The sequence below is a fragment of the Anser anser genome (assembly GCF_964211835.1).
Source record: "Anser anser genome assembly, chromosome: 3".
Lineage (NCBI taxonomy): Eukaryota > Metazoa > Chordata > Aves > Anseriformes > Anatidae > Anser > Anser anser.
The window spans coordinates 109,853,771-109,875,750 of NC_139722.1; the positions used below are offsets into that span (position 1 = coordinate 109,853,771).

The window sequence follows — 21,980 nt, forward strand, 5'->3', positions numbered from 1 at the left end:
GACCTGCAGTCCTACTCCAGCCACACAACTCATTTTGACAAATCCTGCACAAGCACAGCTAATGAGCCTCAAAAATGGAGCTAGGTAAACAGTCTAACAGCCCAGTTAACATGCTCTTGACCTTGTCCACCTTTCAAGACTAACAGGACAGATACTCTAAATACATAACTACTGAGGAAAGCAAACATAACTCAGTAGTCAAGAGAACTGCAGATGAAAATAGTATTTTTCCACGCTCATGAGAACAGCTTGTAAAAAAAAGCAATAAAAAACCTCACTGTAAGCATTCCAAGTGGATTTTATCAGCACAGTTCTGTTTAGAAATTAATATATATCCACTGTATCCTTATAGGATGAGAAATGATGCTTGGAAAGTATGATGAAAAACTTTCAAGTTTAGTGCCCAAATTAATCTCTCATTCAGAAATCATTTTCACCATTGCTCAAAACCCAAATATCCTCCTGCAGTCAGTGAGAACGCACCTACAGTTAAAGCTACTATGTATACTGTATCCCTAGTTCGGGAAAAAAAAAACACAACTAAACAACAAAAATCACATGCACAACACAAAGGAGTCCAGTAATTTACTGTCTGATTTCCAGGAGGGAAGCCTGCCAAGTTTAAGCCAGAGACTGAGTTTAGAAAGGCAAGCAGCAGGTAATAAAACTCCAAGGACAAAAAGTCAACAGGAAGTATCAGAAGGAAACTATTAACAGAGAGTATAATAGTATGAGCAAGCTACTATTGATACAACTCTGTTGAGATGAAGTTTTACCTAAGTCAGTGCTATGAGCCCTGATTCGTGGTACCCTCTCTAATTTTAGTACATGAGGAAGGAGACGCAAGTAGTCGGCAAGAACCAGGCAGAACGGCAGCCACTGCCCTGCAATCTGCTCCCCAGAAAAGAGGCAAGAAGCCAAAGCAACAGCTGTTTACTCGCTGGTTCAGCCGGAAGGGTACTTCGAGCTTCTTGGAAAGGTGGGGAAAACACCGAGCCTTTCCTTCTGCACAAAGCACACGCTCAGGGCCATCTGTACATGTGCCCTTCTGGAAGGTGACTAATGCCGGAATTCTACAGCCCTGGACTAAATGTGTGTGTGGCTCCAATCAAAAGAACAAACTGTTTCTATGTATTTTCAAATTTTTACTTTTGCTGGGCAAAATATATATATATAATATTAATAAACAGAAAAACCTTATAAAGATGATTTCCAAAACTGCTGTGTAACCATGAAGACCCTTAAGAGGTGATAGCGTAGACTACTTTAAAAACACCGAAATTCCATTCAGTTTTTACTTACCTTTATGTCTCTGTGCATTTTTCCTTTACTGTGAAGGTAATATAATCCCTGCATAAAATATTTACACAATAATTTAGTCCAACATTTTTCACTTCATATGCATTTGATATTTAACCAACAAACATACTTAGGATCCATTTCAGTCATCTAAATGACTTTCTGACTGAAGAAAATTCTTTTACTTCAGTGTATCTTAAATGCACTTGCAAATTCAGTATACATAGTAGGGTAACATCTAAGCACAGGCTGGAAGGAAAGAATACCAGCTACTAGTCTATTGAGACAAATATTTTCTATTCAAATTCTCCTCTGGACATGTTAGCTGTCGCCTTTCTAGACCAAGTTAATTACTTTTAAATTGCCTAACACTGCTCTATTCAACAGTCTGATCACTAGATACCTAATGCAGAGATCTCCTAGATCATTACAGGCTTCAGTTGACTCCAGAACCATGCTAGCAGGCAGCACCCCAGGGCTAACACCAGAGTTCAACCCTAATTCATGCATTTCTGCAGGAAGTATTATTCAGCTGTCCTTCTAGGTCTCTGTCAGGGCACCAAAGCATTTTAGGACTCAGTGCCTTGATATGAGTTAGAAACTTGAAATTATCTGGAAGAATACTAACGAAGCTGAAACCCTGCAAGAGGATTCAGATCTCATTGCTTTTGACGCCCCAGGCTTATCTTTAAAATTCTCTTCCACAGGGCAAACTGCAGGTAAACATCCGTGTGGCTGTGCGGTCATGAACCTCCACAAGGACTACATTTCACTGCAGATATCCATGTCAAGACGAACTTGGTTTCCCCCCCGGCCGCTCATGCAAGACATCACATAGTTGATTTCAAAAAGAAATTAGAATTGTTTTCAATGATCAGCATTTTCATGGATGGTCCTAAATACACCCAAATGGGGAAACGCTTGCTTACGTGGCTTGGTGCTTGAGACGCTGAAGTGAAATTTTCAAAATATTCTTTGTTCATATTGACAACTGTGCCACTGAAAATATAGTTTTGGGATTTTTTTTCTTAGTCAGTTCACAAAAACCTGGATGCAATATAGCTGAAGTACTAACCAATGATGAAATTCAACTCAGACTACAAAAGCCCTGATCGCTGATGTTTTAACCTAGGCTTTCTGGGGCAAATGACTAAAGATACAGTTGGACCAATAGATTTTAAGAGTCCTCACTGCAGGCAGGTGTGCAGATAAAAAGTGGACTTTTTTTTTTTTTTTTTAGTAAAGAGTGCAATTAAAGCATTTGCCCAACCATTGCAACAACTGGCATTAGCTGGGAGAGTCACATGTATACTCCTTACATTTAAATCTCAAGGTGCCGCTGGCACAAAAAGCCCAACAACTCACCTTTACCACTACCCAGAAAGAATCTGAGGCCACCCTTTTCAAAACTGAATGCCTAGAATGAGGTACTTCAAAGTCCATACTTAGAGGGCCTGTATTTTCAGAACCATCAGTGAGTGATTTGTGTTCATATCGTTTAATGGCTTTCTAAATATGGACATCAAAAGCTAACTTCAGGCATTCACATGAAACTCCAGACTGAAGGAAATTAATGTCAAGATTAACATTGGGCAAATCACTTGGACAGATGGACTATATTCCTTGATTTTTCACTAGGAAGAATGACTGCTAGATTATTAACTACAAGATACCAGAAACTACAAACATTGTATTTGGTCAGAGTGTGGTGTAAGCATGCAGTTACAGACAACTGTAAAATACACAAAAGAAGTATTCATTGATAACACTTAGAAAATAAACACCAAGTAGCACACTTCCTTCTCATAATCAATCTACACATACTGGCCAAGAAGGCTTCCCAAACAATAAAAAAATTCACAAATTAAATTCTAGATTATTAAACCATTTCTCCATACTCTGAGAAGAACAAGAGGGATTAAAAGTTCAATTATCAAAACACTCCCACATGCTAGGTAAGCCAAGACTTCCTTGTAAGAAAAAAAGAAGTCACATCTTCAAAGTCAGCAACCTCTGGCATAGTGCAGAGAAATGGTCAGTGGCATGCAACAGAGCTGGCTCAGGGACAGAGCTATCTTGAGAGAGTGTTTGTGAGAAGCAACAGCTCTCAACTGATGGCATTCAAGAGCCCTGCATTCAGCGGAAGCCAAGAGCTGCTCTCTCACATGGAGGCAAGATGCAACAAAAAAAGCTGGTCCTCATGAAGGTTTACTGGTGAGCTTAATATTTAATTTAGGAAAGAAATATGAAAGCTAGCATGACCACGAGGAGAAGCTAATGACCTTAATTGGAACATCTCAAGTACAAAGGCATTTTTTTTTTCTATTTTCTTTTTGGCACAGATCAACAATCAGATATGCAAAACTGTCTTTAAAAGTTTTCCTTCCAACTTGCAATAACTAGCTTGTATTACAAATATAGACAAATAGACTCCTCCTCCCCCCACCCCACACCCCTTAGAAAAAAATAACAGCAGAAAGTAGATGTCAATTTTCCCTCAAATGATCCAGGATAATTTGGGGTTATGCAATTACATGAACCAGTTCTAGGCTATAATAAAGGACTTCCTCAGAAGTCTGGGAAAAACATTAAGCCCTCCAAACACTGCACTTCCATGGTATGATGTGTTTTTGTAGCTTCTACTTTTAGCTTTTAATATTTTTACATTAAATGTGAACGGTATACAACCACAAGAACCTTGGAACACACTACCTGTAGTGTTTCTCTGCTAACATATGCAATCTGCTGTTCTGAGAGCGGTCCAGTCACTGAAATGGAAGGGGAAAAAAAAAATGAATAAAGCTCAAAATCAGATAAGATACTGTCATACTGTCCTTCCCAAACCCGTACCTCAACTAATGTCCATTCACACTGATAGGATCTTACATCAGTAAGATTCTCAAAGTGAAAGTGCTTAGGCTTTCCCTCAGGTGGAGCATCCCAAATACTACCAGAAGGTTTTTAAAGCTCAAGAAATGTGTAGCCCTATCGGAATGGAAATGAGTTACTTGGTACATGTATACTTCTCACAGCAATTAGGAGGGAGAAAATCAAACAACAAACAGAAGCAGTGATTTAAGCACAACTCTTTCCCTTGCACAAACCCATTGTGTCCAGGACTTCCAACTGAGTGACTCAGAGCTGAGCTCCGGCCCCTCTGCGCTCCACGAAGTTCCTTCCACCCTTTGCAACCTGCTCTCTCCTCCCATCCTTCCTGCTGCTGTGGGACCTGCTCTCTGCTCCTGGCCTCCCTGCAGCCACACGACCTCCTCATCCCTTTTCTGCACGAGCTGCCAGCATTATTGCTCCTGGGCCTGCCACACTGGGCACCTCCTCACACTCTTCCTCTGAGCACTCTCAGGAGCTTTCCGAGAGTCTTCCTCTCCTCCCTCCATAGCCCATGTTCACTCAAGTCTCTTAAATGAAAACAATTACATTTGGAACAAATACATAAACCAAACACTGAACCACAAGCAAGGAACAGCCTGTGACCGTCCCCAGCCACCAGACTTTGATCCCGAAATTACAAGGTTTTATGACCAGACCAGCGGTCCTCACTATTTTCTCTGCAAAACACGAGAAGCTTGCAAACTGAAAAGTTGGATGGGGTTTCGCAAAGGAGTAGGGAGTTAAAAATTAAATAAGATTTAAGCACCTAACTACTTAGCTTCTTCAAAACCCATGTTTATTTTGAGAAACTGAATGCTAATTAAATTAAATAGCTTTTTTTTACTTGAGATTTAATTGGTTCAATTGGAATAAAAAATTGGAACATGATTAAGATTGGAAAAGAACCTTTCACTCTAGCTACTAGCAGAGAAGCCAAAAAATCAGCTGCAATAGGAAATGGCTCCTGTACAACATCTGCTCAGGCATTTAAGCAACATGAGCTCATTTCCTACTCTACAGGTGTTCCGAGAAACAAAGCCTATCAGGCACGGTGCTCTGATGTTCATCACTGGTTAAGGTATCAGGGATCAACAAGGCCACACTCAAATGACTGCACCACAAACGCAGCGTGAATTTGTGAATTGGTGCCTCATTAATTGCACCCAAGTTAAACATAAAAACACATGCAAGCTGTTTATGCACAAGGAGGATGTGAAGAACCTAACATAGAAAATCTTCGCAATTTGGAATCTGGATGGATTTCCTGTCTGAAAAACATCACCTGAAAACCACAGGAGCCAATACTTGTTTGTGACATAGTCTTTTCCTAAACAAGTCTTATTGCCAGGGCAATAAAAATCCCTTAAAACTGATTTTGTCTCTTGAAAACCAGCAATCAACTGACTGATCTTGACTTTATGCAATAGATTTAGACACACTCCTTGTTTCTTTGACCACTCATAAGCCCAAAGCAAATATATAGGTCACCTCTGCTTTTCACAGGTCATGCATAAAAAAGGCCCTTTTGGCAATACCGCAATACAAACATACATCAGGTCAAAAGGACAAGAGCATCCATGTTAATCAATCCATTTATCTAAGTATCTGTAGGCAGCGGTATTGATTTTATTAAAGCAAAGTTCAAAAGCTCAAAAGCAAAACAGCTATGAAGTAAGGCAGCGCATTGGGATACAAGCCTTTTTTTTTTTTTTAACTACACAACAGTGTCTAATTTTACAATCTTAGAAAAGTAGTGATTGGTATATGATCTGATGAAGGAAGGAAGGAACTTCTGTTGCTCAAAAAATCCACCCCACTATAGTTCATTGTGTTTCACAAAAACAACCAATTACGTAAATACCCAAGTAAGCTAAAACTGACCTTCAGTGGATTATTATGGATACTAAATTTAAGATTCATCCTCTTTGATTTCGAAACACTGTAATCATCTCCATTCTTTAAAAACAAGCTTTACTTAGCTTTTAAGGAATTACAGTCTTGACATACCATGATAAATATCTTGTAAAGAGCCACCTCCGCAAAACTCCATGCAAATCCATAGCTTGTCTCGTCTAAAAAGTGAAGAAAGGAATTCATTAGCTGTCAGAAATGAATTGTACCTATAAAACACAAGTCAGAGGACTCAAGCATTACAAAGCACAACATAATGAGCTCTGTATTACGAAAAGTACAAGTCAAAATAATGAATATGATTTGATCTTCAGGTGATAATGAAATACCCAAAATATTCCAGGGTTTGCTGTATTAATTGAAACACGTGCACACTAAATTTTCTTAAAGATGTACTAGGAAAATGAAACTTTTACTGAGAGTAGAGAGATAATAGTGGGTTCTCATTTCTTCCTCATTTTCACTTCTCCTCCACCTCTTTCAGAGCAGAACAATTAAATAAACCAACCAAACAGAACAAAGAAACAAACCCAAAACATAGAAAATCCGTAGGGATATCTTTCAACTCAATTTCTTTCAAAACAAATGGAGTAAAACACTAGTACTGTAGTCAAAGCTAGGCAGAGTGGAGCCCGTATCATGGACGACTACTCAGATGACGTCTTTTCCCTCAGAAATACCTGTGGATATTTTTGGTGGTAGGGGGCACAGGGTATCTTTGATTTCTCTGGCAGAGATAATCAATTTCGTTTGACTCACTGTGCCACACTGAAAGGTGCTTTCCTAAAACAGACAATGGGCTGAAGGATTCAGAGAAACAGCAGAGTGCAAAAAGTGTTGTTATGGTTTTCATCTTCCATCTTCACTTAGTATTTTTCACTGATGAGGCAGACGTCACAAGTGTGAATGCAGAGGGGCAGCGCAGCCTGGAGATCAGAAAATCTGGGGCACGCCTGGTCATTCCTGGCCGTCAAAACACACACGAGAGAAAAAAACAACCACCTCAGGGCCGACTGGTGATTGTTCTGCAGCTTGCTGTGACCCCTGGTCTGGGGTTTGTTGCATTGATGAGACTTTGTGAGAATAGCTAAGACACTCTAGCGAGAAATGCCAATGTTCATGGAAGTGCTTTGCAGGGTATAGGTGTAAATGCTGAGCTTATCCCTTGGGCTGCAAGTTGCAAGGAATTCTCACCAGTAGGCAACAGCAATAACAGCTGCTGTTCCAAGGAAGAACTGTTTTTTTGGGATCTCCTCCTTCCCTAAGTCTATCCTCCACAGGATCCTCAAAGCAAAGTGGCTGCTTCCACTAGTGGTGCGAAAGGTGTTGTTCTGGTGTTACGGAAGTTTTAGGCAGTGGAAGTCACTGTTACACCCTACATTTGGAGTGGTTAATTAAAGCGCTACTACTTTGAAATAAGACTTTTCACTGAAATAAATTATCAAAATCAGACACAGAAGCAATACCAGTACTTCCGCAATACATCCGAATTAGCAATGGCAGCAGGGGAGCAAGAGTGAAAAAGAAACCTTGAAGAAGAGAGAGGCATTTGCAAGTCCCTTGTTTGTTCCCCACACTGATACAGGTCTCCGATGGGGACACAATGGGAAGCACTGGGCTCATGAAACCCAACCTTTCCCATGTGGCTACATCCTGTTTCGATGCTGTCATCAAAGTGGAGAAAAGCTAGGTCAGTCCTAGCAGCCTCAGGACGGCACCAAAGCACCCACACGGTAGGAAATGTGAAAGGTAAGTGCTGTTAATTCACACCTTCGCTCACCAGGCACTAGCTTCCCCATGGGGAAAGGCTCTACTATAAAGTAAAAAATGTAAGAGCATCAAAAGAGGAGACTGCATTTCTAACTCACTATCAAGCCGTTTATTACGGTGCCTAAGTGCTGAGACAGGTGAAGATCCAAATAAATCAACAACAACAGTGTACACAGTTGTCTGGGTCTGCAGAGCACACAGCAAGCACAGCAAACAAAACCCTGACAGCATCAACAGTACCACTTAGTGTCTGCAACCTCACACCAAGGCTAACAGCAAGGCAGAAATTGGGCTGCCTGGGAAATCCATATGTAAGCAGAAGAAAAGCCTGGGGAGCAATGTGCAGAAAGGTGCCAGGTATAGGATACGATGGTATTTTTCTATTGTTCTTAGCACTGGAAAGTACTTGCAAAACAAAAGGTCAGACAATGAGAGGCCTCCACGGCGGCCATTCGACTGCCCAAACGAAAGAGAAGCAGTAAGTGCACCATCTGCCAAAGAAAGGGGAGGAGACCAAGCAGACACACGAGAGTGCCAAAATACAAATTGTCTGTGCCAGTGTTACATTCTAGGTCTGCCAAGGTGTATCTTGATATTCTCTGACCAGAGGAAAACTCCCCTTTCCCCCACCTCTACACAGAAGCATCCCCAGCCTGAACACAGTATGATGAGAAGCAGCATCTGCACAATCTCAAGACTTATATCGAAGTGGAACGTAACAATTCTGTTTACAGTCCATTTTCATGTGAAGTCTCAAAAATCACCATGAACAGCTTCTTATTAGTTATCCTAAGCAACGTGTTCCCACTACGATTGGTTAAAGAGAGCAGCTGGTAAGACAGCTGGACGCATGTGTCAGTGCCTCCACAAAGCAAACAACCTCACCTCCAGAAACAAACCCAAGTGGAACAGTTATTACATTCTCGTCAGAAGTTCAAGTGTTAGAAAAACAACTCAAGGTAATTTTAGCAGCACAACAGAGCCCAAGCCCTCCCTTCTTCCCTTATTTTTCAACGATCCTGGGAATTTGGAGAGGTCCCGGTAGACTGGAAGCTGGCAAATGTTGTGCCAATTTACAAGAAGGGTCAGAAAGAAGACCCTAGCAATTACAGGCCTGTCAGTCTCACGTCAGTGCCTGGTAAAATCATGGAGTAGATGGTTCTCGAACTTATTGAGGCACACCTGGGGGACAAAGCAGTCATTGGTCCCAGCCAGCATGGGTTTGTGAAGGGTAGGTCCTGCCTAACTAACCTGATTTCCTTTTATGATAAGATCACCCGTATGATGGACCAAGGGAAACCAGCTGATGTGATTTTTTTGGACTTCAGCAAGGTTTTTGACACGGTTTCCCATAGGATCCTACTGGACAAAATGTCCACCATACAGCTAAATAAAAACATCATACGATGGGTGAGCAATTGGCTAACGGGCAGGGCCCAAAGTGTTATGGTAAATGGGGCTGCGTCAGGCTGGCGGGCGGTCACCAGTGGGGTCCCTCAAGGCTCCATTTTAGGGCCGCTACTTTTCAATATTTTTATAAACGATCTGGATGTAGGAATAGAAGGTATTTTGAGCAAGTTTGCTGATGACACCAAACTTGGAGGAGTTGTGGACTCGAATGAGGGTGGAAAGGCCTTGCAGAGGGATCTGGATAGGTTGGAGAGCTGGGCGATCACCAACCGCATGAAGTTCAATAAGAGCAAGTGCCGGGTCCTGCACCTGGGACGGGGAAACCCTGGCTGCACATACAGACTGGGCGATGAGACGCTAGAGAGCAGCCTAGAAGAGAGGGATCTGGGGGTCGTGGTAGACAGCAAGTTGAATATGAGCCAGCAGTGTGCCCTGGCGGCCAGGAGGGCCAACCGTGTCCTGGGGTGCATCAAGCACGGCATCGCTAGTAGGTCAAGGGAGGTGATTGTCCCGCTCTACTCTGCGCTGGTGCGGCCTCACCTCGAGTACTGCGTGCAGTTCTGGGCACCACAGTATAAAAAGGACATGAAACTGTTGGAGAGTGTACAGAGGAGGGCTACGAAGATGGTGAAAGGCCTGGAGGGGAAGACGTACGAGGAACGGCTGAGGTCACTGGGCCTGTTCAGCCTGGAGAAGAGGAGGCTGAGGGGAGACCTCATCACAGTCTACAACTTCCTCGTAAGGGGGTGTCGAGAGGCAGGAGACCTTTTCTCCATTAACACCAGTGACAGGACCCGCGGGAACGGGGTTAAGCTGAGGCAGGGGAAATTTAGGCTTGACATCAGGAGGGGGTTCTTCACAGAGAGGGTGGTTGCACACTGGAACAGGCTCCCCAGGGAAGTGGTCACTGCACCGAGCCTGTCTGAATTTAAGAAGAGATTGGACTGTGCACTTAGTCACATGGTCTGAACTTTTGGGTAGACCTGTGCGGTGTCAAGAGTTGGACTTGATGATCCTTAAGGGTCCCTTCCAACTCAGGATATTCTATGATTCTATGATTCCTCAATTACCTCTTCCTTGTAAATGTTCCTTCTTGAAAGGTTTAGAACAATGACTTTCATGTTTGCGGAGCATGCAGGATTCACATCTCACATCAAGGAAAACGTCAGTACAGCTTCCTTTCCAGCACTGCAGAAAGGCACAAAGAGGCATGCCGTGCAGCAGAGGTCATCTTAATGTACAAAAAGGTGCTCTCTTACCAAACACGGGCAGGCTTTGAGCTTGGCAAGACTGGGGAGGTATGACCGGAGGGTGAGACACACCTGGTCCCAACCACACAACTTTTGGAACGTGCACCATCTATTCAAAACCTTCGTCACTTTAACACAGAGCTTTCAAATCCTCTCCCCCTCAAGAGGTCACGATACCCCCCTGCCAACTTTACCACCTAACAAGCTGTAAACTGCTGTCAACCAGACTACAAACTCCACAAATTCTCTAATCCTTAATGTGACTCCAAGGTATGCATCGGTACTAAGACTTGCTCATGCACAACATAAGGCCCAAATGCGAGTAACACACAATCTCAATTAACCTTCAAATTAACCTTGAAGAGTCAAAACCGAAGCGCAGACACTCCCAGAGAAAGCTCACAGAACCAAGTCCCTACATGTACCTGCACTCCATCTGCATGCACACCGCACAAACTTGTGCATAATGCAGCTCACAGACCAGCTCTGAATTTTTTTTTTTTAAAAAAAAAAGCATTCAGGCTGCCAAGACAAGCACCCTCCAAGGTATGGGATGCCAGAACAGCATGGCTTGTTGATTTTATAATCAGACTTTGCTCCCTGCGTGCACATGAGAACGCAAAGAGCACACAACTGCACGCTCTTGCTAATACAACCCCCTGCCTCAATCAGCGTATAGCACAGATGAGGTTCCCCTAATGAGCTCATCGATGGTTGGCTTTCCTCTTCGTTCCCATACTTTCAGTGCATTTCTATTTAACCTTATTGTGAAGATTCATTTTTTTCTCTTGGAAATTGCCTTCATGCACCATCCCAAATGATTTTTGTGAAGGACGAGTAGGACGAGGTTCTCCACTGCAGCCCTTTGAAGTGCCTGTAGAATGAACGTAATTCAAAACACAGACCCTACTGACTCGAATGACACCTGGGAGCGTGCAACACTTTATCCCTCACTGGACAAAAAAGCTAAAAAGATAATGAAGCTGAGAACGATGCAATGAATCCCCACCAGCGATAACACATGCTCTCAGGGAGCATCCAGGGCCATTCAGGGCACTGAACGCAAGAAGCAGGGATAAACTCCTCAAGACACCATTAGTCTGCCTTCAGCACATGACATCTCCTCCTCCTGTGAGGTCTGTAGGCAGGGCTTTCTCTCTTCCCCAGAACCGCCTCCAAGTTCTAGTACACTGGACTTGTCCAATCCTAGTCTTCTCCAACTACACAGACGTTCAGCGCCAAGGTCACCGGCAGCAGAAACGAGCATTCCACGCTCTCCATTTCAACATCCTGCCCCAGTTCACCCCACAGCAAAACAGGGAACGGCTGAGCAAGCCAGGGAACACGTGTTCAGTTCTCCAGTAGCACTACAAACATGCACCAAACTGCTGGCTACAACGAAAACACTCACTGGGATTTCCCAAGCCCTAACAGATCTGGAAAGAAGGTAAAAGAAATGCGGTATTTCAGAAGATAATTTGGCCAAAATTGAAAGGATTTTTAAACAGGAAAGGTGCACTCCAAATACAAAAGCCAACTTGTCAAATATTCCTGCTTCAAAGATGGTAATTTTTTGTTGCAAGACTTTCATGTTCCCAGACTTTTCATATGGAAACACCTGCATCTTCTCACCTTCAATCTCTAAAGCACTTGGCCAAAATTGCTCAGAAGTTTTTGGCTGCAGCAGGTAGCCATCATGGAAAATTTCAGCTAGAGTTGCTGAAGTCTGGTAAATGTATGAAATACTCAAGCTGGCATCCTCCCCTTAGGAGTAGGGTCTAGCAACCTTCACAACATGCAGAGCTATCATGTCCAATATAGACTGTTCCCAAGCAGACAGAAGACACGCAAATATCTGAAAGCAATGAGAAGCCTCTGCATTACAGAGCATTACAACTTTTCATTGACTTTTAATAGCTTTTTATTACAAGGCTTGTTACTACTACCAGATGACACCAAGTTAGGCACAAGTGTTGATCTGCTGGAGGGTAGGAGGGCTCTGCAGAGGGATCTGGATAGGCTGAACTGATGGCCAGAGGCCAACTGTATGAGGTTCAACAAGGCCAAGTGCCAGGTCCTGCACTTGAAGCACAAGAACTCCATATAGTGCTACAGGCTGGGGGCAGAGTGTCTGGAAAGCTACCCAGTATAAAGGGACCTGGGCTTACTGGTCGATAGTCGGCTGAATACGAGCCAGCAGTGTGCTAAGGTGGCCAAAAAGGCCAACAGCATCCTGGGTTGGATCAGAAATAGGGTGGCCAGCAAGACCAGGGAGGTGATTCTCCCTCTGTGCCTTGCTCTGGTGAGGCTGCACCTTGAATACTGTGTTCGGTTTTGGGCCCCTCACTACCAGAAGGACATCGAGGCGCTGGAGCATGTCCAGAGAAGGGCTACGAAGCTGGTGAAGGGTCTAGAGAACAAGTCTTGTGAGGAGCAGCTGAGGGAGCTGGGGTTGTTTAGCTTGGAGAAGAGAAGGCTCAGGGCAGACCTCACTGTATTTCAGAATTACCTTAAAGGAGGCTGTAGCTAGGTGGATCAGGCTCTTCTCCCAAGTACCCAGTGGTAAGACAAGGGGATAATAGCCTCAAGTTGCACCAGGGGAGGTTTAGGTTGGGTATTAGGAAAAAATTCTTTACTGAAAGGGTTGTGCGGCACTAGAACAGGTTGCCCAGGGAAGTGGTTGAGTCACCTTCCCTGGGGGTCTTCAAGAAACATTTGGATGTAGAACTTACTAGCATGGTTCAGTGGTGGACTTTAGTACTAGGTTAAAGGTTGGACTAGATGATGTTAGAGGTCTTCTTCAACCTGAACGATTCTATGAACTAAAATTATGACAATATTAGTTTCACAAAAATCCACCATTAAAAAGTCCACTTACCAGGCTGTATTAAGAAATAATAGCAAGTGTTCTTAGGAGCAAGCTATCAACCTTCTAAGACTTCCTCTATGGATCATGAGTTTATTGTACTTGTAACAAGTTCAAATAACAACTCACAAAAGGAATTAAACAAAGGAATATTAAAAGAGAACAACTGTATATACCACAATAATAAATAACCTAAACAAGTCTGCAGCTCAAGAAAGAAAAGCAAAGATAAAAACTAAAATATCAATCGTGTTTATATTTCAAATCAAATCCAGAACACGAGCACCAGAGGGCTTTTTAAAGGCTGCACAGTTTACACTTTAAGGTACCTCGGAGTGGGACTCTCCTTAAAACTTAACATAGGACCAGTAAGCACGGGAAAGAAAAAATGAAAAGAAACAACAATTCTTCACTTCCCCATAGCATTTAATTTCAAGGCCTCATAGACAATTTTACACGTGAAGACCAATGAAGTCAAAACAGTTCTGAGAACTCTGTATTACGCAATATACTTCCCAAAGCTTTGCCAATTTGAGACATTTCACTGAAACATTTAAAAGACATTACATACACGTGTTCTTTCTTCTCATTGTCATACTTCTGCTTAATTTTCCATTTAACGTTAAATTCAAAGCATTTAAATTGCAACTTGTTTCCAAGAAAACGTGACTACATTGTCATGAAAACATTACTTACAGAGGGAGACTGCAGCAAGCGGAATAAGTAAATGGCAAAAAAGTATGCAAGTATAGATGGTATTTATTTGGTAAGTTATGTTTTACTTAAGTCGCTCTAAGAACCTGTCCTTTTCAAGGCAATATACAAGCATTTTTATAAAGTGAACAAAAGAAACAAACTGTACCTGAGATAGCTGCCAAAATAAGCAACGATGTTTGGATGTTTACAGTCTTTCATCATAATGATTTCCTGCTGCACAACAGCAAAATCTTCTCCTAAAAAGCAGAAGAATGCATATTTTCATTGGCCTGCTCCATACCCGCATCTCAACTAGGCTTTCAGTACACATTTATAAAATAAGCATTTTGAGTAATTAAAACTAATTGCCTACCAGTTTCACATACTGCAACATACTGCAGCTGTAAAGCAATAATAATTAGAGAGGCTTTAGCAATAAGTAGTTATATTCTTACAAAAACAAGTCTCATTCTAGGACAGATGGACTGTCGTCTGTGGATACCTCTTAAGATATGGGCCACATCTCTTACTAATCTCTATTCTCCTGAGGCCCCACTGTGTCCATCTGCACATGCCCTGCCAATATCCCAGGTTCTTAAAACATCACAAAGCAATGCAATTTTTGGCCACATGTCCAAGACTCATTCTATCACCTTTCTGAACAAAAAACAATAGCGCACTGCTGTGACTACTCAGTAAACTCAGTGAGCATGTAAGTTTATGGATTGTACATAACTTACGTCCAGATAAAATACTGACATAAATGTTTCATTTATCTTGCTATTTGGTACTTAGGTTATACCTGTCTTTCTATAAAAGGTTCTTACCAGATATAGACAGAGACAGACATGTATGGAATTGTAAATCCCAAACTCTGTTTCCCAGAGATGTTTTTGTTTTGGTGGTGTTATGCACGCATTTCATAGGTAAGTTACAGAGGTTGAAAAGACATCAATATATAAGACAATGTCAATAACACAAATTTGATAGCCTTCTCAATTTTTATTTTATTTTCTTTAAATAAATGTCATACATTCCTTCGCAGTTTATTATCTTGCACTAGGCCTCCTCTGAAATGTCTCAAGGCATAGTAAATTATAGCTAGCCTGCTACATTATTTCTAAAGAAGTTCTTTTGAAGTTTGCGTAGTTACTGGACATACACAGTACAAAACCAACTAATTCTTGCCAACTTCAAGGAGTTTGTACCCAAAATAAGCCTGAAGACCTAAAATAATCATTTAACTTCCTGAACAACTTCTTAAACTCCTTAAGCAAATTGCAGAAACATGAAAATTCAAAGTACATCAAAATTCTTTTAGTCTACTCCTGTAGTACACTTCAGGATAAATGAAAGGGTTTCTAAACCAGAGGCAAAGCTTTTGTCTAAAAAGCTCAATACAGACAATAAGCTTACATTTATCAGTTGTCACAAACCCGAATCACTTATCATGGCTGTTAAGTTTCAAATGCCACACAAATTCTGACAGAACTGGCCAAACTATTATCTAAGCACATGTGTTAAGTTTTCCCATACACTAATGTACGGGTCATCTAACAGTTTGGTACTCCTTAACCACAAATCCAATGTTCATGGGTATTTTGTTCACTGAAAGCAAATTTGGTATCACAAGCTCTAAGTTAACTTCACAGTCAGTTGTTTAGTATTCATGGTTTATTGCTGATGGCTCACTGTATCCTGGGTTTATCTTTAGCCATACAAACATGAAACTGTTTTCACATAAAAACAGTTATCTCCATGAAAGGATGCGACTCCTCCAGCATTTGACTAGTGCTTTGATTTGCTTTCAGAATACTAAAGCAGTGTAAGCACCTAAAAACGATTAGCCCTTAATCTTCGCATGCAAAACTTGGGAAGGAGGCCAGTACTACACTTCTGGAACACGGATGCTGCCCACATGAAGCTGTGAGTCAATCCTCTACCACAACCAGAAGTGACAATTACAAAGCGAAACCGAGCTCACCAAGCAAACAGGGCAACTAGAGCTCACTCTGTGCACCACTCGGTATCCAAAGGCTGCCAGGATTACTTGATTCAGTTGCAAGATGCCACTTGCTGTCCCTGTCAGTGTAGCATGAGAGCAAGTTCGCTCAGCTGCAGTGCATCCTCAGACAGTCTGCTGTTCAGACCACGCACACTGCGCGATTCAGCGAGCCCTACTCAGTGCAACAAGTCAGTTTACACTTTTGAGAGAGTGAAAGCAGGCACTTGAGTAAAAAGTTGCATTATTTGAAAGGTTGACATGTTTTTCGTCTGAACTCCTGCAATTCCTTCCGCACTGTGCAAGTTTCCTTCCCTGTTTTATCTTTATAGTTCCATAGGGAGACACGGCACGGCTGCTCGTCTCAGCTGGACTGAGAACCCGCATTACGCATAGCCACGTACTCCAATGGTGGGAACTGTCATGAAACATTAAAGTAGCAGAACTTGACGAGATAATCCGAGACCACGACTTTCAGTCTGAGTAAGAGATGCGTGATGAATATGCACTTCTGGAAGTACACTGTAACATACTGTCCAATCTTGAACTTATTTATTTTTGAATGGGTGTGCATTATACACACACACTTCTAATCGTTCCCAGAGTTTAAGAGAAAAATGGAAGAATGCAGTGACATCTTCCCCTTCTTGGCTGCACAGACCTTAAAGATAAAATCAGGTAATACTTCAAATATTCTACCACCCACCCCAACATTAATCTGTAAATGGAACACCAATAGTTAAGAAGTCAGAAAAGTGCTGGGCATTTTACTTCCCAAATTACTGTACTCACGTTCAACATGTCTAGCCGTATTAACGGAACAGTGCTTGCAGGCCTACAACTGAACTGCTGGGGGTAGGCACATGTAAAATCACAACACACACACGGCTCAAGTAAAAACCTAGCATATAATAAATTTTTAATCAGAGTTTGCAAGAAAATTTCCAGAAATTTACTCAATGCCAAACTGAGTGAGTTTACTCAATTCCCAATAATCAGCTAATGCTCACCTATTATTATTATTTCACCCTTCCTTCTTATAATTTCTCCCTCCATGCTTTCTCCAGGTGAGTTCTTTTCTGTCTTGCTACCTTCCTCATTTCTTTTGTTCTCTGCAGGTTTTTTGTACCACTTGGGTCAAAAATACAGTACTTAAGACCAAAAACCCAACTCACCCTGATTTTTTTTTTTTATCAGCTTTCCTTTAACCATTCTCCAATTACTTTTTTTTTCCCCCACATATTACATTTTTTTCTCTCACATCTTGCTCACCACGTTTGTTATTTTTGGAACAGTGTATTTTCTTCTATACTTAAAAAAAGCAGCAATTATCCACTTTTTCAATAAGTCAACTGATTTTGCAAAAATGTATTCCAAGCATGAAAATATTTAGTCTCAGTGGCCTATTATTTCACTTAGGAAACACTTACCTGGTTCTAGTTTTATTACTTTGATTGCTGCTAGTTCACCCGTGTTGACATTTCTAGCCTACAAGGAAAAAACAAACAAAACCAGTATTTAGAGAGCAGAACACAGCAATCATTTCTGCACTCTCCACTTGAAATTCTCTGACAATGCGGAGTCAAAGAGCAACTGAGATACACAAGGGTCTGAAACAATGAAATCATTTGTTGGGGTTATTTTGAAGCAAAACAGCCTCAGGAGGAGCCAATAAATTAAAACATCTTGTACATTTATGTTGAACGTGAGGTTAGAGTTCTCTTCTAAATACACCATGCATTTATTTTTATTGGGCTTACAGCATATACTTCGATTAGGTGAGCTTCGTTACTGAGTTCTGTTATATCTGAGACGCTTATTTCAAATAATCCATGAATACTTCTTTATAATACTTCACGACCAAACCAAACAGTAACATTCTAAAGATAGCAAGCTCTTCTCTAATGCAAGTTTGTAGGAAGCATTCTTCCAACAGAACTTCTCATACTGGGTTTCTTATCTAATGACAAAGCCAACCATCTCACAAACACATTAAGCAGCTCACTGGCAGTGAGCTCTGCAGCTATAAACACGCTCGGGAAACTTTGCAGTGGCACATGCTAGTCCCAATAAGGCAAGTCCTTGTTCATGCTGTACTTCCATGTTAAATTCCATAACTAGCTGGCCACTGAGCTATTGCTTGAGAAGTAATTGTAATATACACAGATCTCAAAGCAGAGCCCGGGGAGCATCACGTGCTCTACCATGCAGAGTCTGTGACAGCTTGTGAGGCTCCCAAGAGAGCAATGCAACACTTTCTGCTCGTTTTCCTACCTGCACCTTGATCCTTACTCTCAGCCAGTGACAGCATCCTGCCCTTTCTGTAAGGGTGCTAAGCAAACAAGCTGGCAAACGGAGCTAGAAAGAATTAAACAGCCTTCCCTGTGGCCACTGAGCTGCTGTGTGTATGCAACTTCAGCAGCAATTACTCAGCAGCTTAATTGCATTCTGTACAGGGCTCTGTCATGCTAAAGTCTGTGTTCTACGGAGTAAACAAGGATGCTATTTTTTTTAAAAGCCATTAAGAATCAATATAAATAATGACAATACTGATTTATCTTTTGGAATTGTTGCATTTGACTCCTAATGGAAAACCAGGGAGCCATCTGCCCTGTGCTTCCATGCTCCCATACCCAGCTATGAGAAGGCATCGAAGCCACCCCCAGCCCCGACGCAGCAGCTCCTGAAAGATGCTCCAGAGCAGCGCTGGTGCCTGGAGCTGCGTGACAGACTGAGGCCAGTCCCATTTTTGTTTCCTACCCAATCTGCTTTCAAATCAACAAAAGCCAGTTCTGTAGAACTGAAGAATTTAATGATGCAGATAGGCACCCAGCTTTTAAGTTGCCAATGATCTCATTTTTAAGTCATTTAGGAGCTCAAGGCTTTTACTGAGCCCCCCCCCCCCTCCAGTATACATTTTAAAAATAACTTCATAAAACACCACAAAGAAAACAAATACTGATCTGCAGTACTGCTTTACAAGGCCGTAAGTCTCACCAAACGCTGCAAGGTAGTTACTCTGAACAGCAGCTTGAGAGCTGGCTGATGTGATGGAAAAGAAACAAGACAGAAAACAAAAGGCTATGAAAAATAGCTAGCAACAGAGTCTGGAAATAAACGCAGCGTGCATTCCTGTCTTTAGAGGTCTGCCCAGGTAGTTCCTTGCACAGCTGACCTCAAACCTCTCCTTGTTCCTTGCTGTGGCCATGCTCTTCTGTTCAGCTGGGAGTACAAGCATTCATAAATAATTTGCAGGCAGATGGTTATGAATAGATCCTGAGATCAGTGGAATCCTATACAAGTCAGAGAGTAGCCCGAACTTGATAGATTATAGAAAGAACACAGTTAAGAAACAGAATCTGCCTGACGGCCTTTCCTGTAAGCCATTACTTGCCCGCCCCACGGATGCCAGCGGTGTCTCCAATCATCGCTTTGTGGTAGAACAAAGATGCTACAGACACTAAGAATAGCAAGAATACGAGTTCCCTTTCATCTGCAACACAGAATGAAGGCAACGCAAGAGAGAAAGTAGCAACACTGAAGCACGAGCTAAGATTTTTTTTGTACTCCTTAGTTGTTTTCCCCACCACATTCTTTTCATAGCAAGAAACAAACAGAAACAAGATGATCATGAATCGAAGGGCAGATTTTTTTTTAAACCTCCAAGGTTAACAAGAAAGATGACTTAAGCTTTAAAGACATAAGATCATCTGCAGGCCTTGCTAATACTAGAAGACACGTTTTGGGGCAGCTTGTGCTAGAATGATAAATCAATTAGACACAACTGTAGCGGACACAAATGATGAGATCCTGTAGTTATGCATCCTGCATTCAGCTGGGATGTGCAAGCCAAGCAGGAAACCCATTTCGGAGGCTTCAGGGATGTTGCTAGTCCAACAGAAAAAATAAGCTGTTTGGTAAATTCCATCTCCCATCCCATGCTACGTTCAGCTGTCAGGAATTTCTTTCTCTGACTATGGCTCCCCAAGTCACTATGCTGTGCAGAACATCATGGCACTCAAGACAGAAGTTGGGTAGGAGCTAATGAACATTTTGGAGCAAATCTGACCAAATAAAACACATGAGCGTACTGGCCATTACTCACCATGTGGTGGTGATGCCAGGAAAGCTATTGATAGTAGAGATGGATATACAGATATATCCATAGCAGGACGTACATAATGCCAACCAGAGGAATAAATTGTGAGCAACAGGCAGCCTCGCCAAACCTGCACTCTCCACACCCTGCGGCTTATACCATCCCTTCCTGTTGCAAAGATTTTTCTTCTTTTGAGTACAGGACATCGAAGAGCTGTTCCAAATTGTGGGCAGGAAAGAGCAAATGCTGAGTCTTTTCAGTTTCAGATTTCCTCCTTTCTCTATCACCAGCAGTAATGATACTCTTTGGCCAGCTGGCCAGTCTCTCAACCAATACTCTCCTGGGCTCTTGAAAACCAGACAGGAGGAACAAAATCTGATTTAATGTCACCGACATCCTCAGAAAGGGCTGACTACCAGCTGCTTAAGGGCATGAACTGTTCCCTGAGACAATATGACTTGAAGTCAACAATCTGAATGAGTTATCAGCTGGTATCCTACTCCATTTGGGTTATTAATATTGAGTGCGTGATCATCCTGATTGCAGTGCTACAAGGGCTCCTTGCAACAGATGAAGGTTAGGTACCCTGACAGGTATTACCTGAGTTCATCAAATACCTGTGAAAACACCTGTTGAGAATTCCTTGCCTAAATTCACTTGAATGAGAGGTCAAAAACCACAAACATGACATGAAATTTTCTCAACATGCACCAAAAAGGGCAGCTGGCTCCAACTCCTACTTGGAGGGTGCTTGTATACGTACCACACAACAGCTCAGTGTGTTGAGGACACTGCCTTATGCCTTCTTTTAGTATAATCACAGTGAAGTTGCAAATTACTTACGGGTTTTGAAATCAGAGCATAAATAAGGCATAGCTGGCTGAAGAACAATTTCAAACAAGTATTTTTGAGTCAGAAAAAGCAAAAAAAAAATAAAATTCAAAGAGCCTCATGCTGTCAGAAAACACCCATTCATTTTGGGTTTCCGCCTGCACCCAAAGTGCTCTAACTCCTAGCCTTTGTGATGATCAGGTAACAGCAGCAGCTGGCCGTTCCTCCTCCCATCCCTATCTCTATGAGAAGGAGCCTGCAACTAATTCCTGCAAATGCAGATTTCACAAAATATAACCCCTACTTAGGTCACGCTGCGGTAATGATGGCCATCTAGAAATCAAAACCAGTGTACAATTCACCTGCCTGGTTCCGGAAGTGGGCTAAGCCAGGGTGAACGCATTACACGGGTTTTCCAAAGCAAAGACGCTGCTGTTGGCCTGGCATCAACGCGCAGTCATACTGCTCAGTGTATACAGCGCTTACACAACGTCTGCTCTGGAAAAACCATACAGAGCTCCTTATCCTAAGCGGTGCCTAAAAGAGTGATGCTCTTCTAGAGGCTGGGCTGCCATATCTGGGGAGGATAAAACAAAAACAAAACAAAAAGCAATGATGAAAAAGCAACCCTTACGTCGAGCTGAAGGAGCACTGACTGTTTAAACAGGAGGTAATTGCTGTCTCTGTGACAGCGGTAGGATGTCAGATCAAAACGCTGCACAAAAAAAACAGCCACCCACTATAAATAAAAGCTAGAAAAGCCTATTTTTTTAATGCATTATACAAAAATTTGATATCCAAAATGCCTCACAATTGGAAAGGCCTTAGGACTCCAGAACAGAGAATGGGAAAGCAATGAAATAGGGCAGTCGTCAGATGGGCTCTATGCAGGAAACAGCAGCCAAGCAGAAGATGTGCACAGTACGTGTCTGACAAGAAAAGGAGGGGAACAGAAAA

The 21,980-nt window shown here is 42.1% G+C and overlaps 1 protein-coding gene across 7 annotated transcripts in view; it reads right to left on the reverse strand.

The window, feature by feature from the left end:
* The window catches only part of MAP4K3 (mitogen-activated protein kinase kinase kinase kinase 3), an 82,433-nt gene that overhangs the window by 54,858 nt on the left and 5,595 nt on the right, over nucleotides 1-21,980 (reverse strand). For 6 of the 7 annotated variants that reach the window (XM_083831695.1, XM_083831694.1, XM_083831693.1 and 3 more), the window contains exons 2-6: nucleotides 17,524-17,581; nucleotides 14,258-14,348; nucleotides 6,196-6,260; nucleotides 4,012-4,067; nucleotides 1,303-1,350 (exon numbers count right to left, since the gene is read on the reverse strand). In XM_083831695.1, coding sequence (XP_083687821.1) covers nucleotides 1,303-1,350; nucleotides 4,012-4,067; nucleotides 6,196-6,260; nucleotides 14,258-14,348; nucleotides 17,524-17,581 — 318 coding nt within the window. Of the gene's footprint in view, nucleotides 1-1,302; nucleotides 1,351-4,011; nucleotides 4,068-6,195; nucleotides 6,261-14,257; nucleotides 14,349-16,885; nucleotides 17,498-17,523; nucleotides 17,582-21,980 lie in introns of those variants that run through there. The other variant, XM_083831699.1, reaches the window with a different exon arrangement.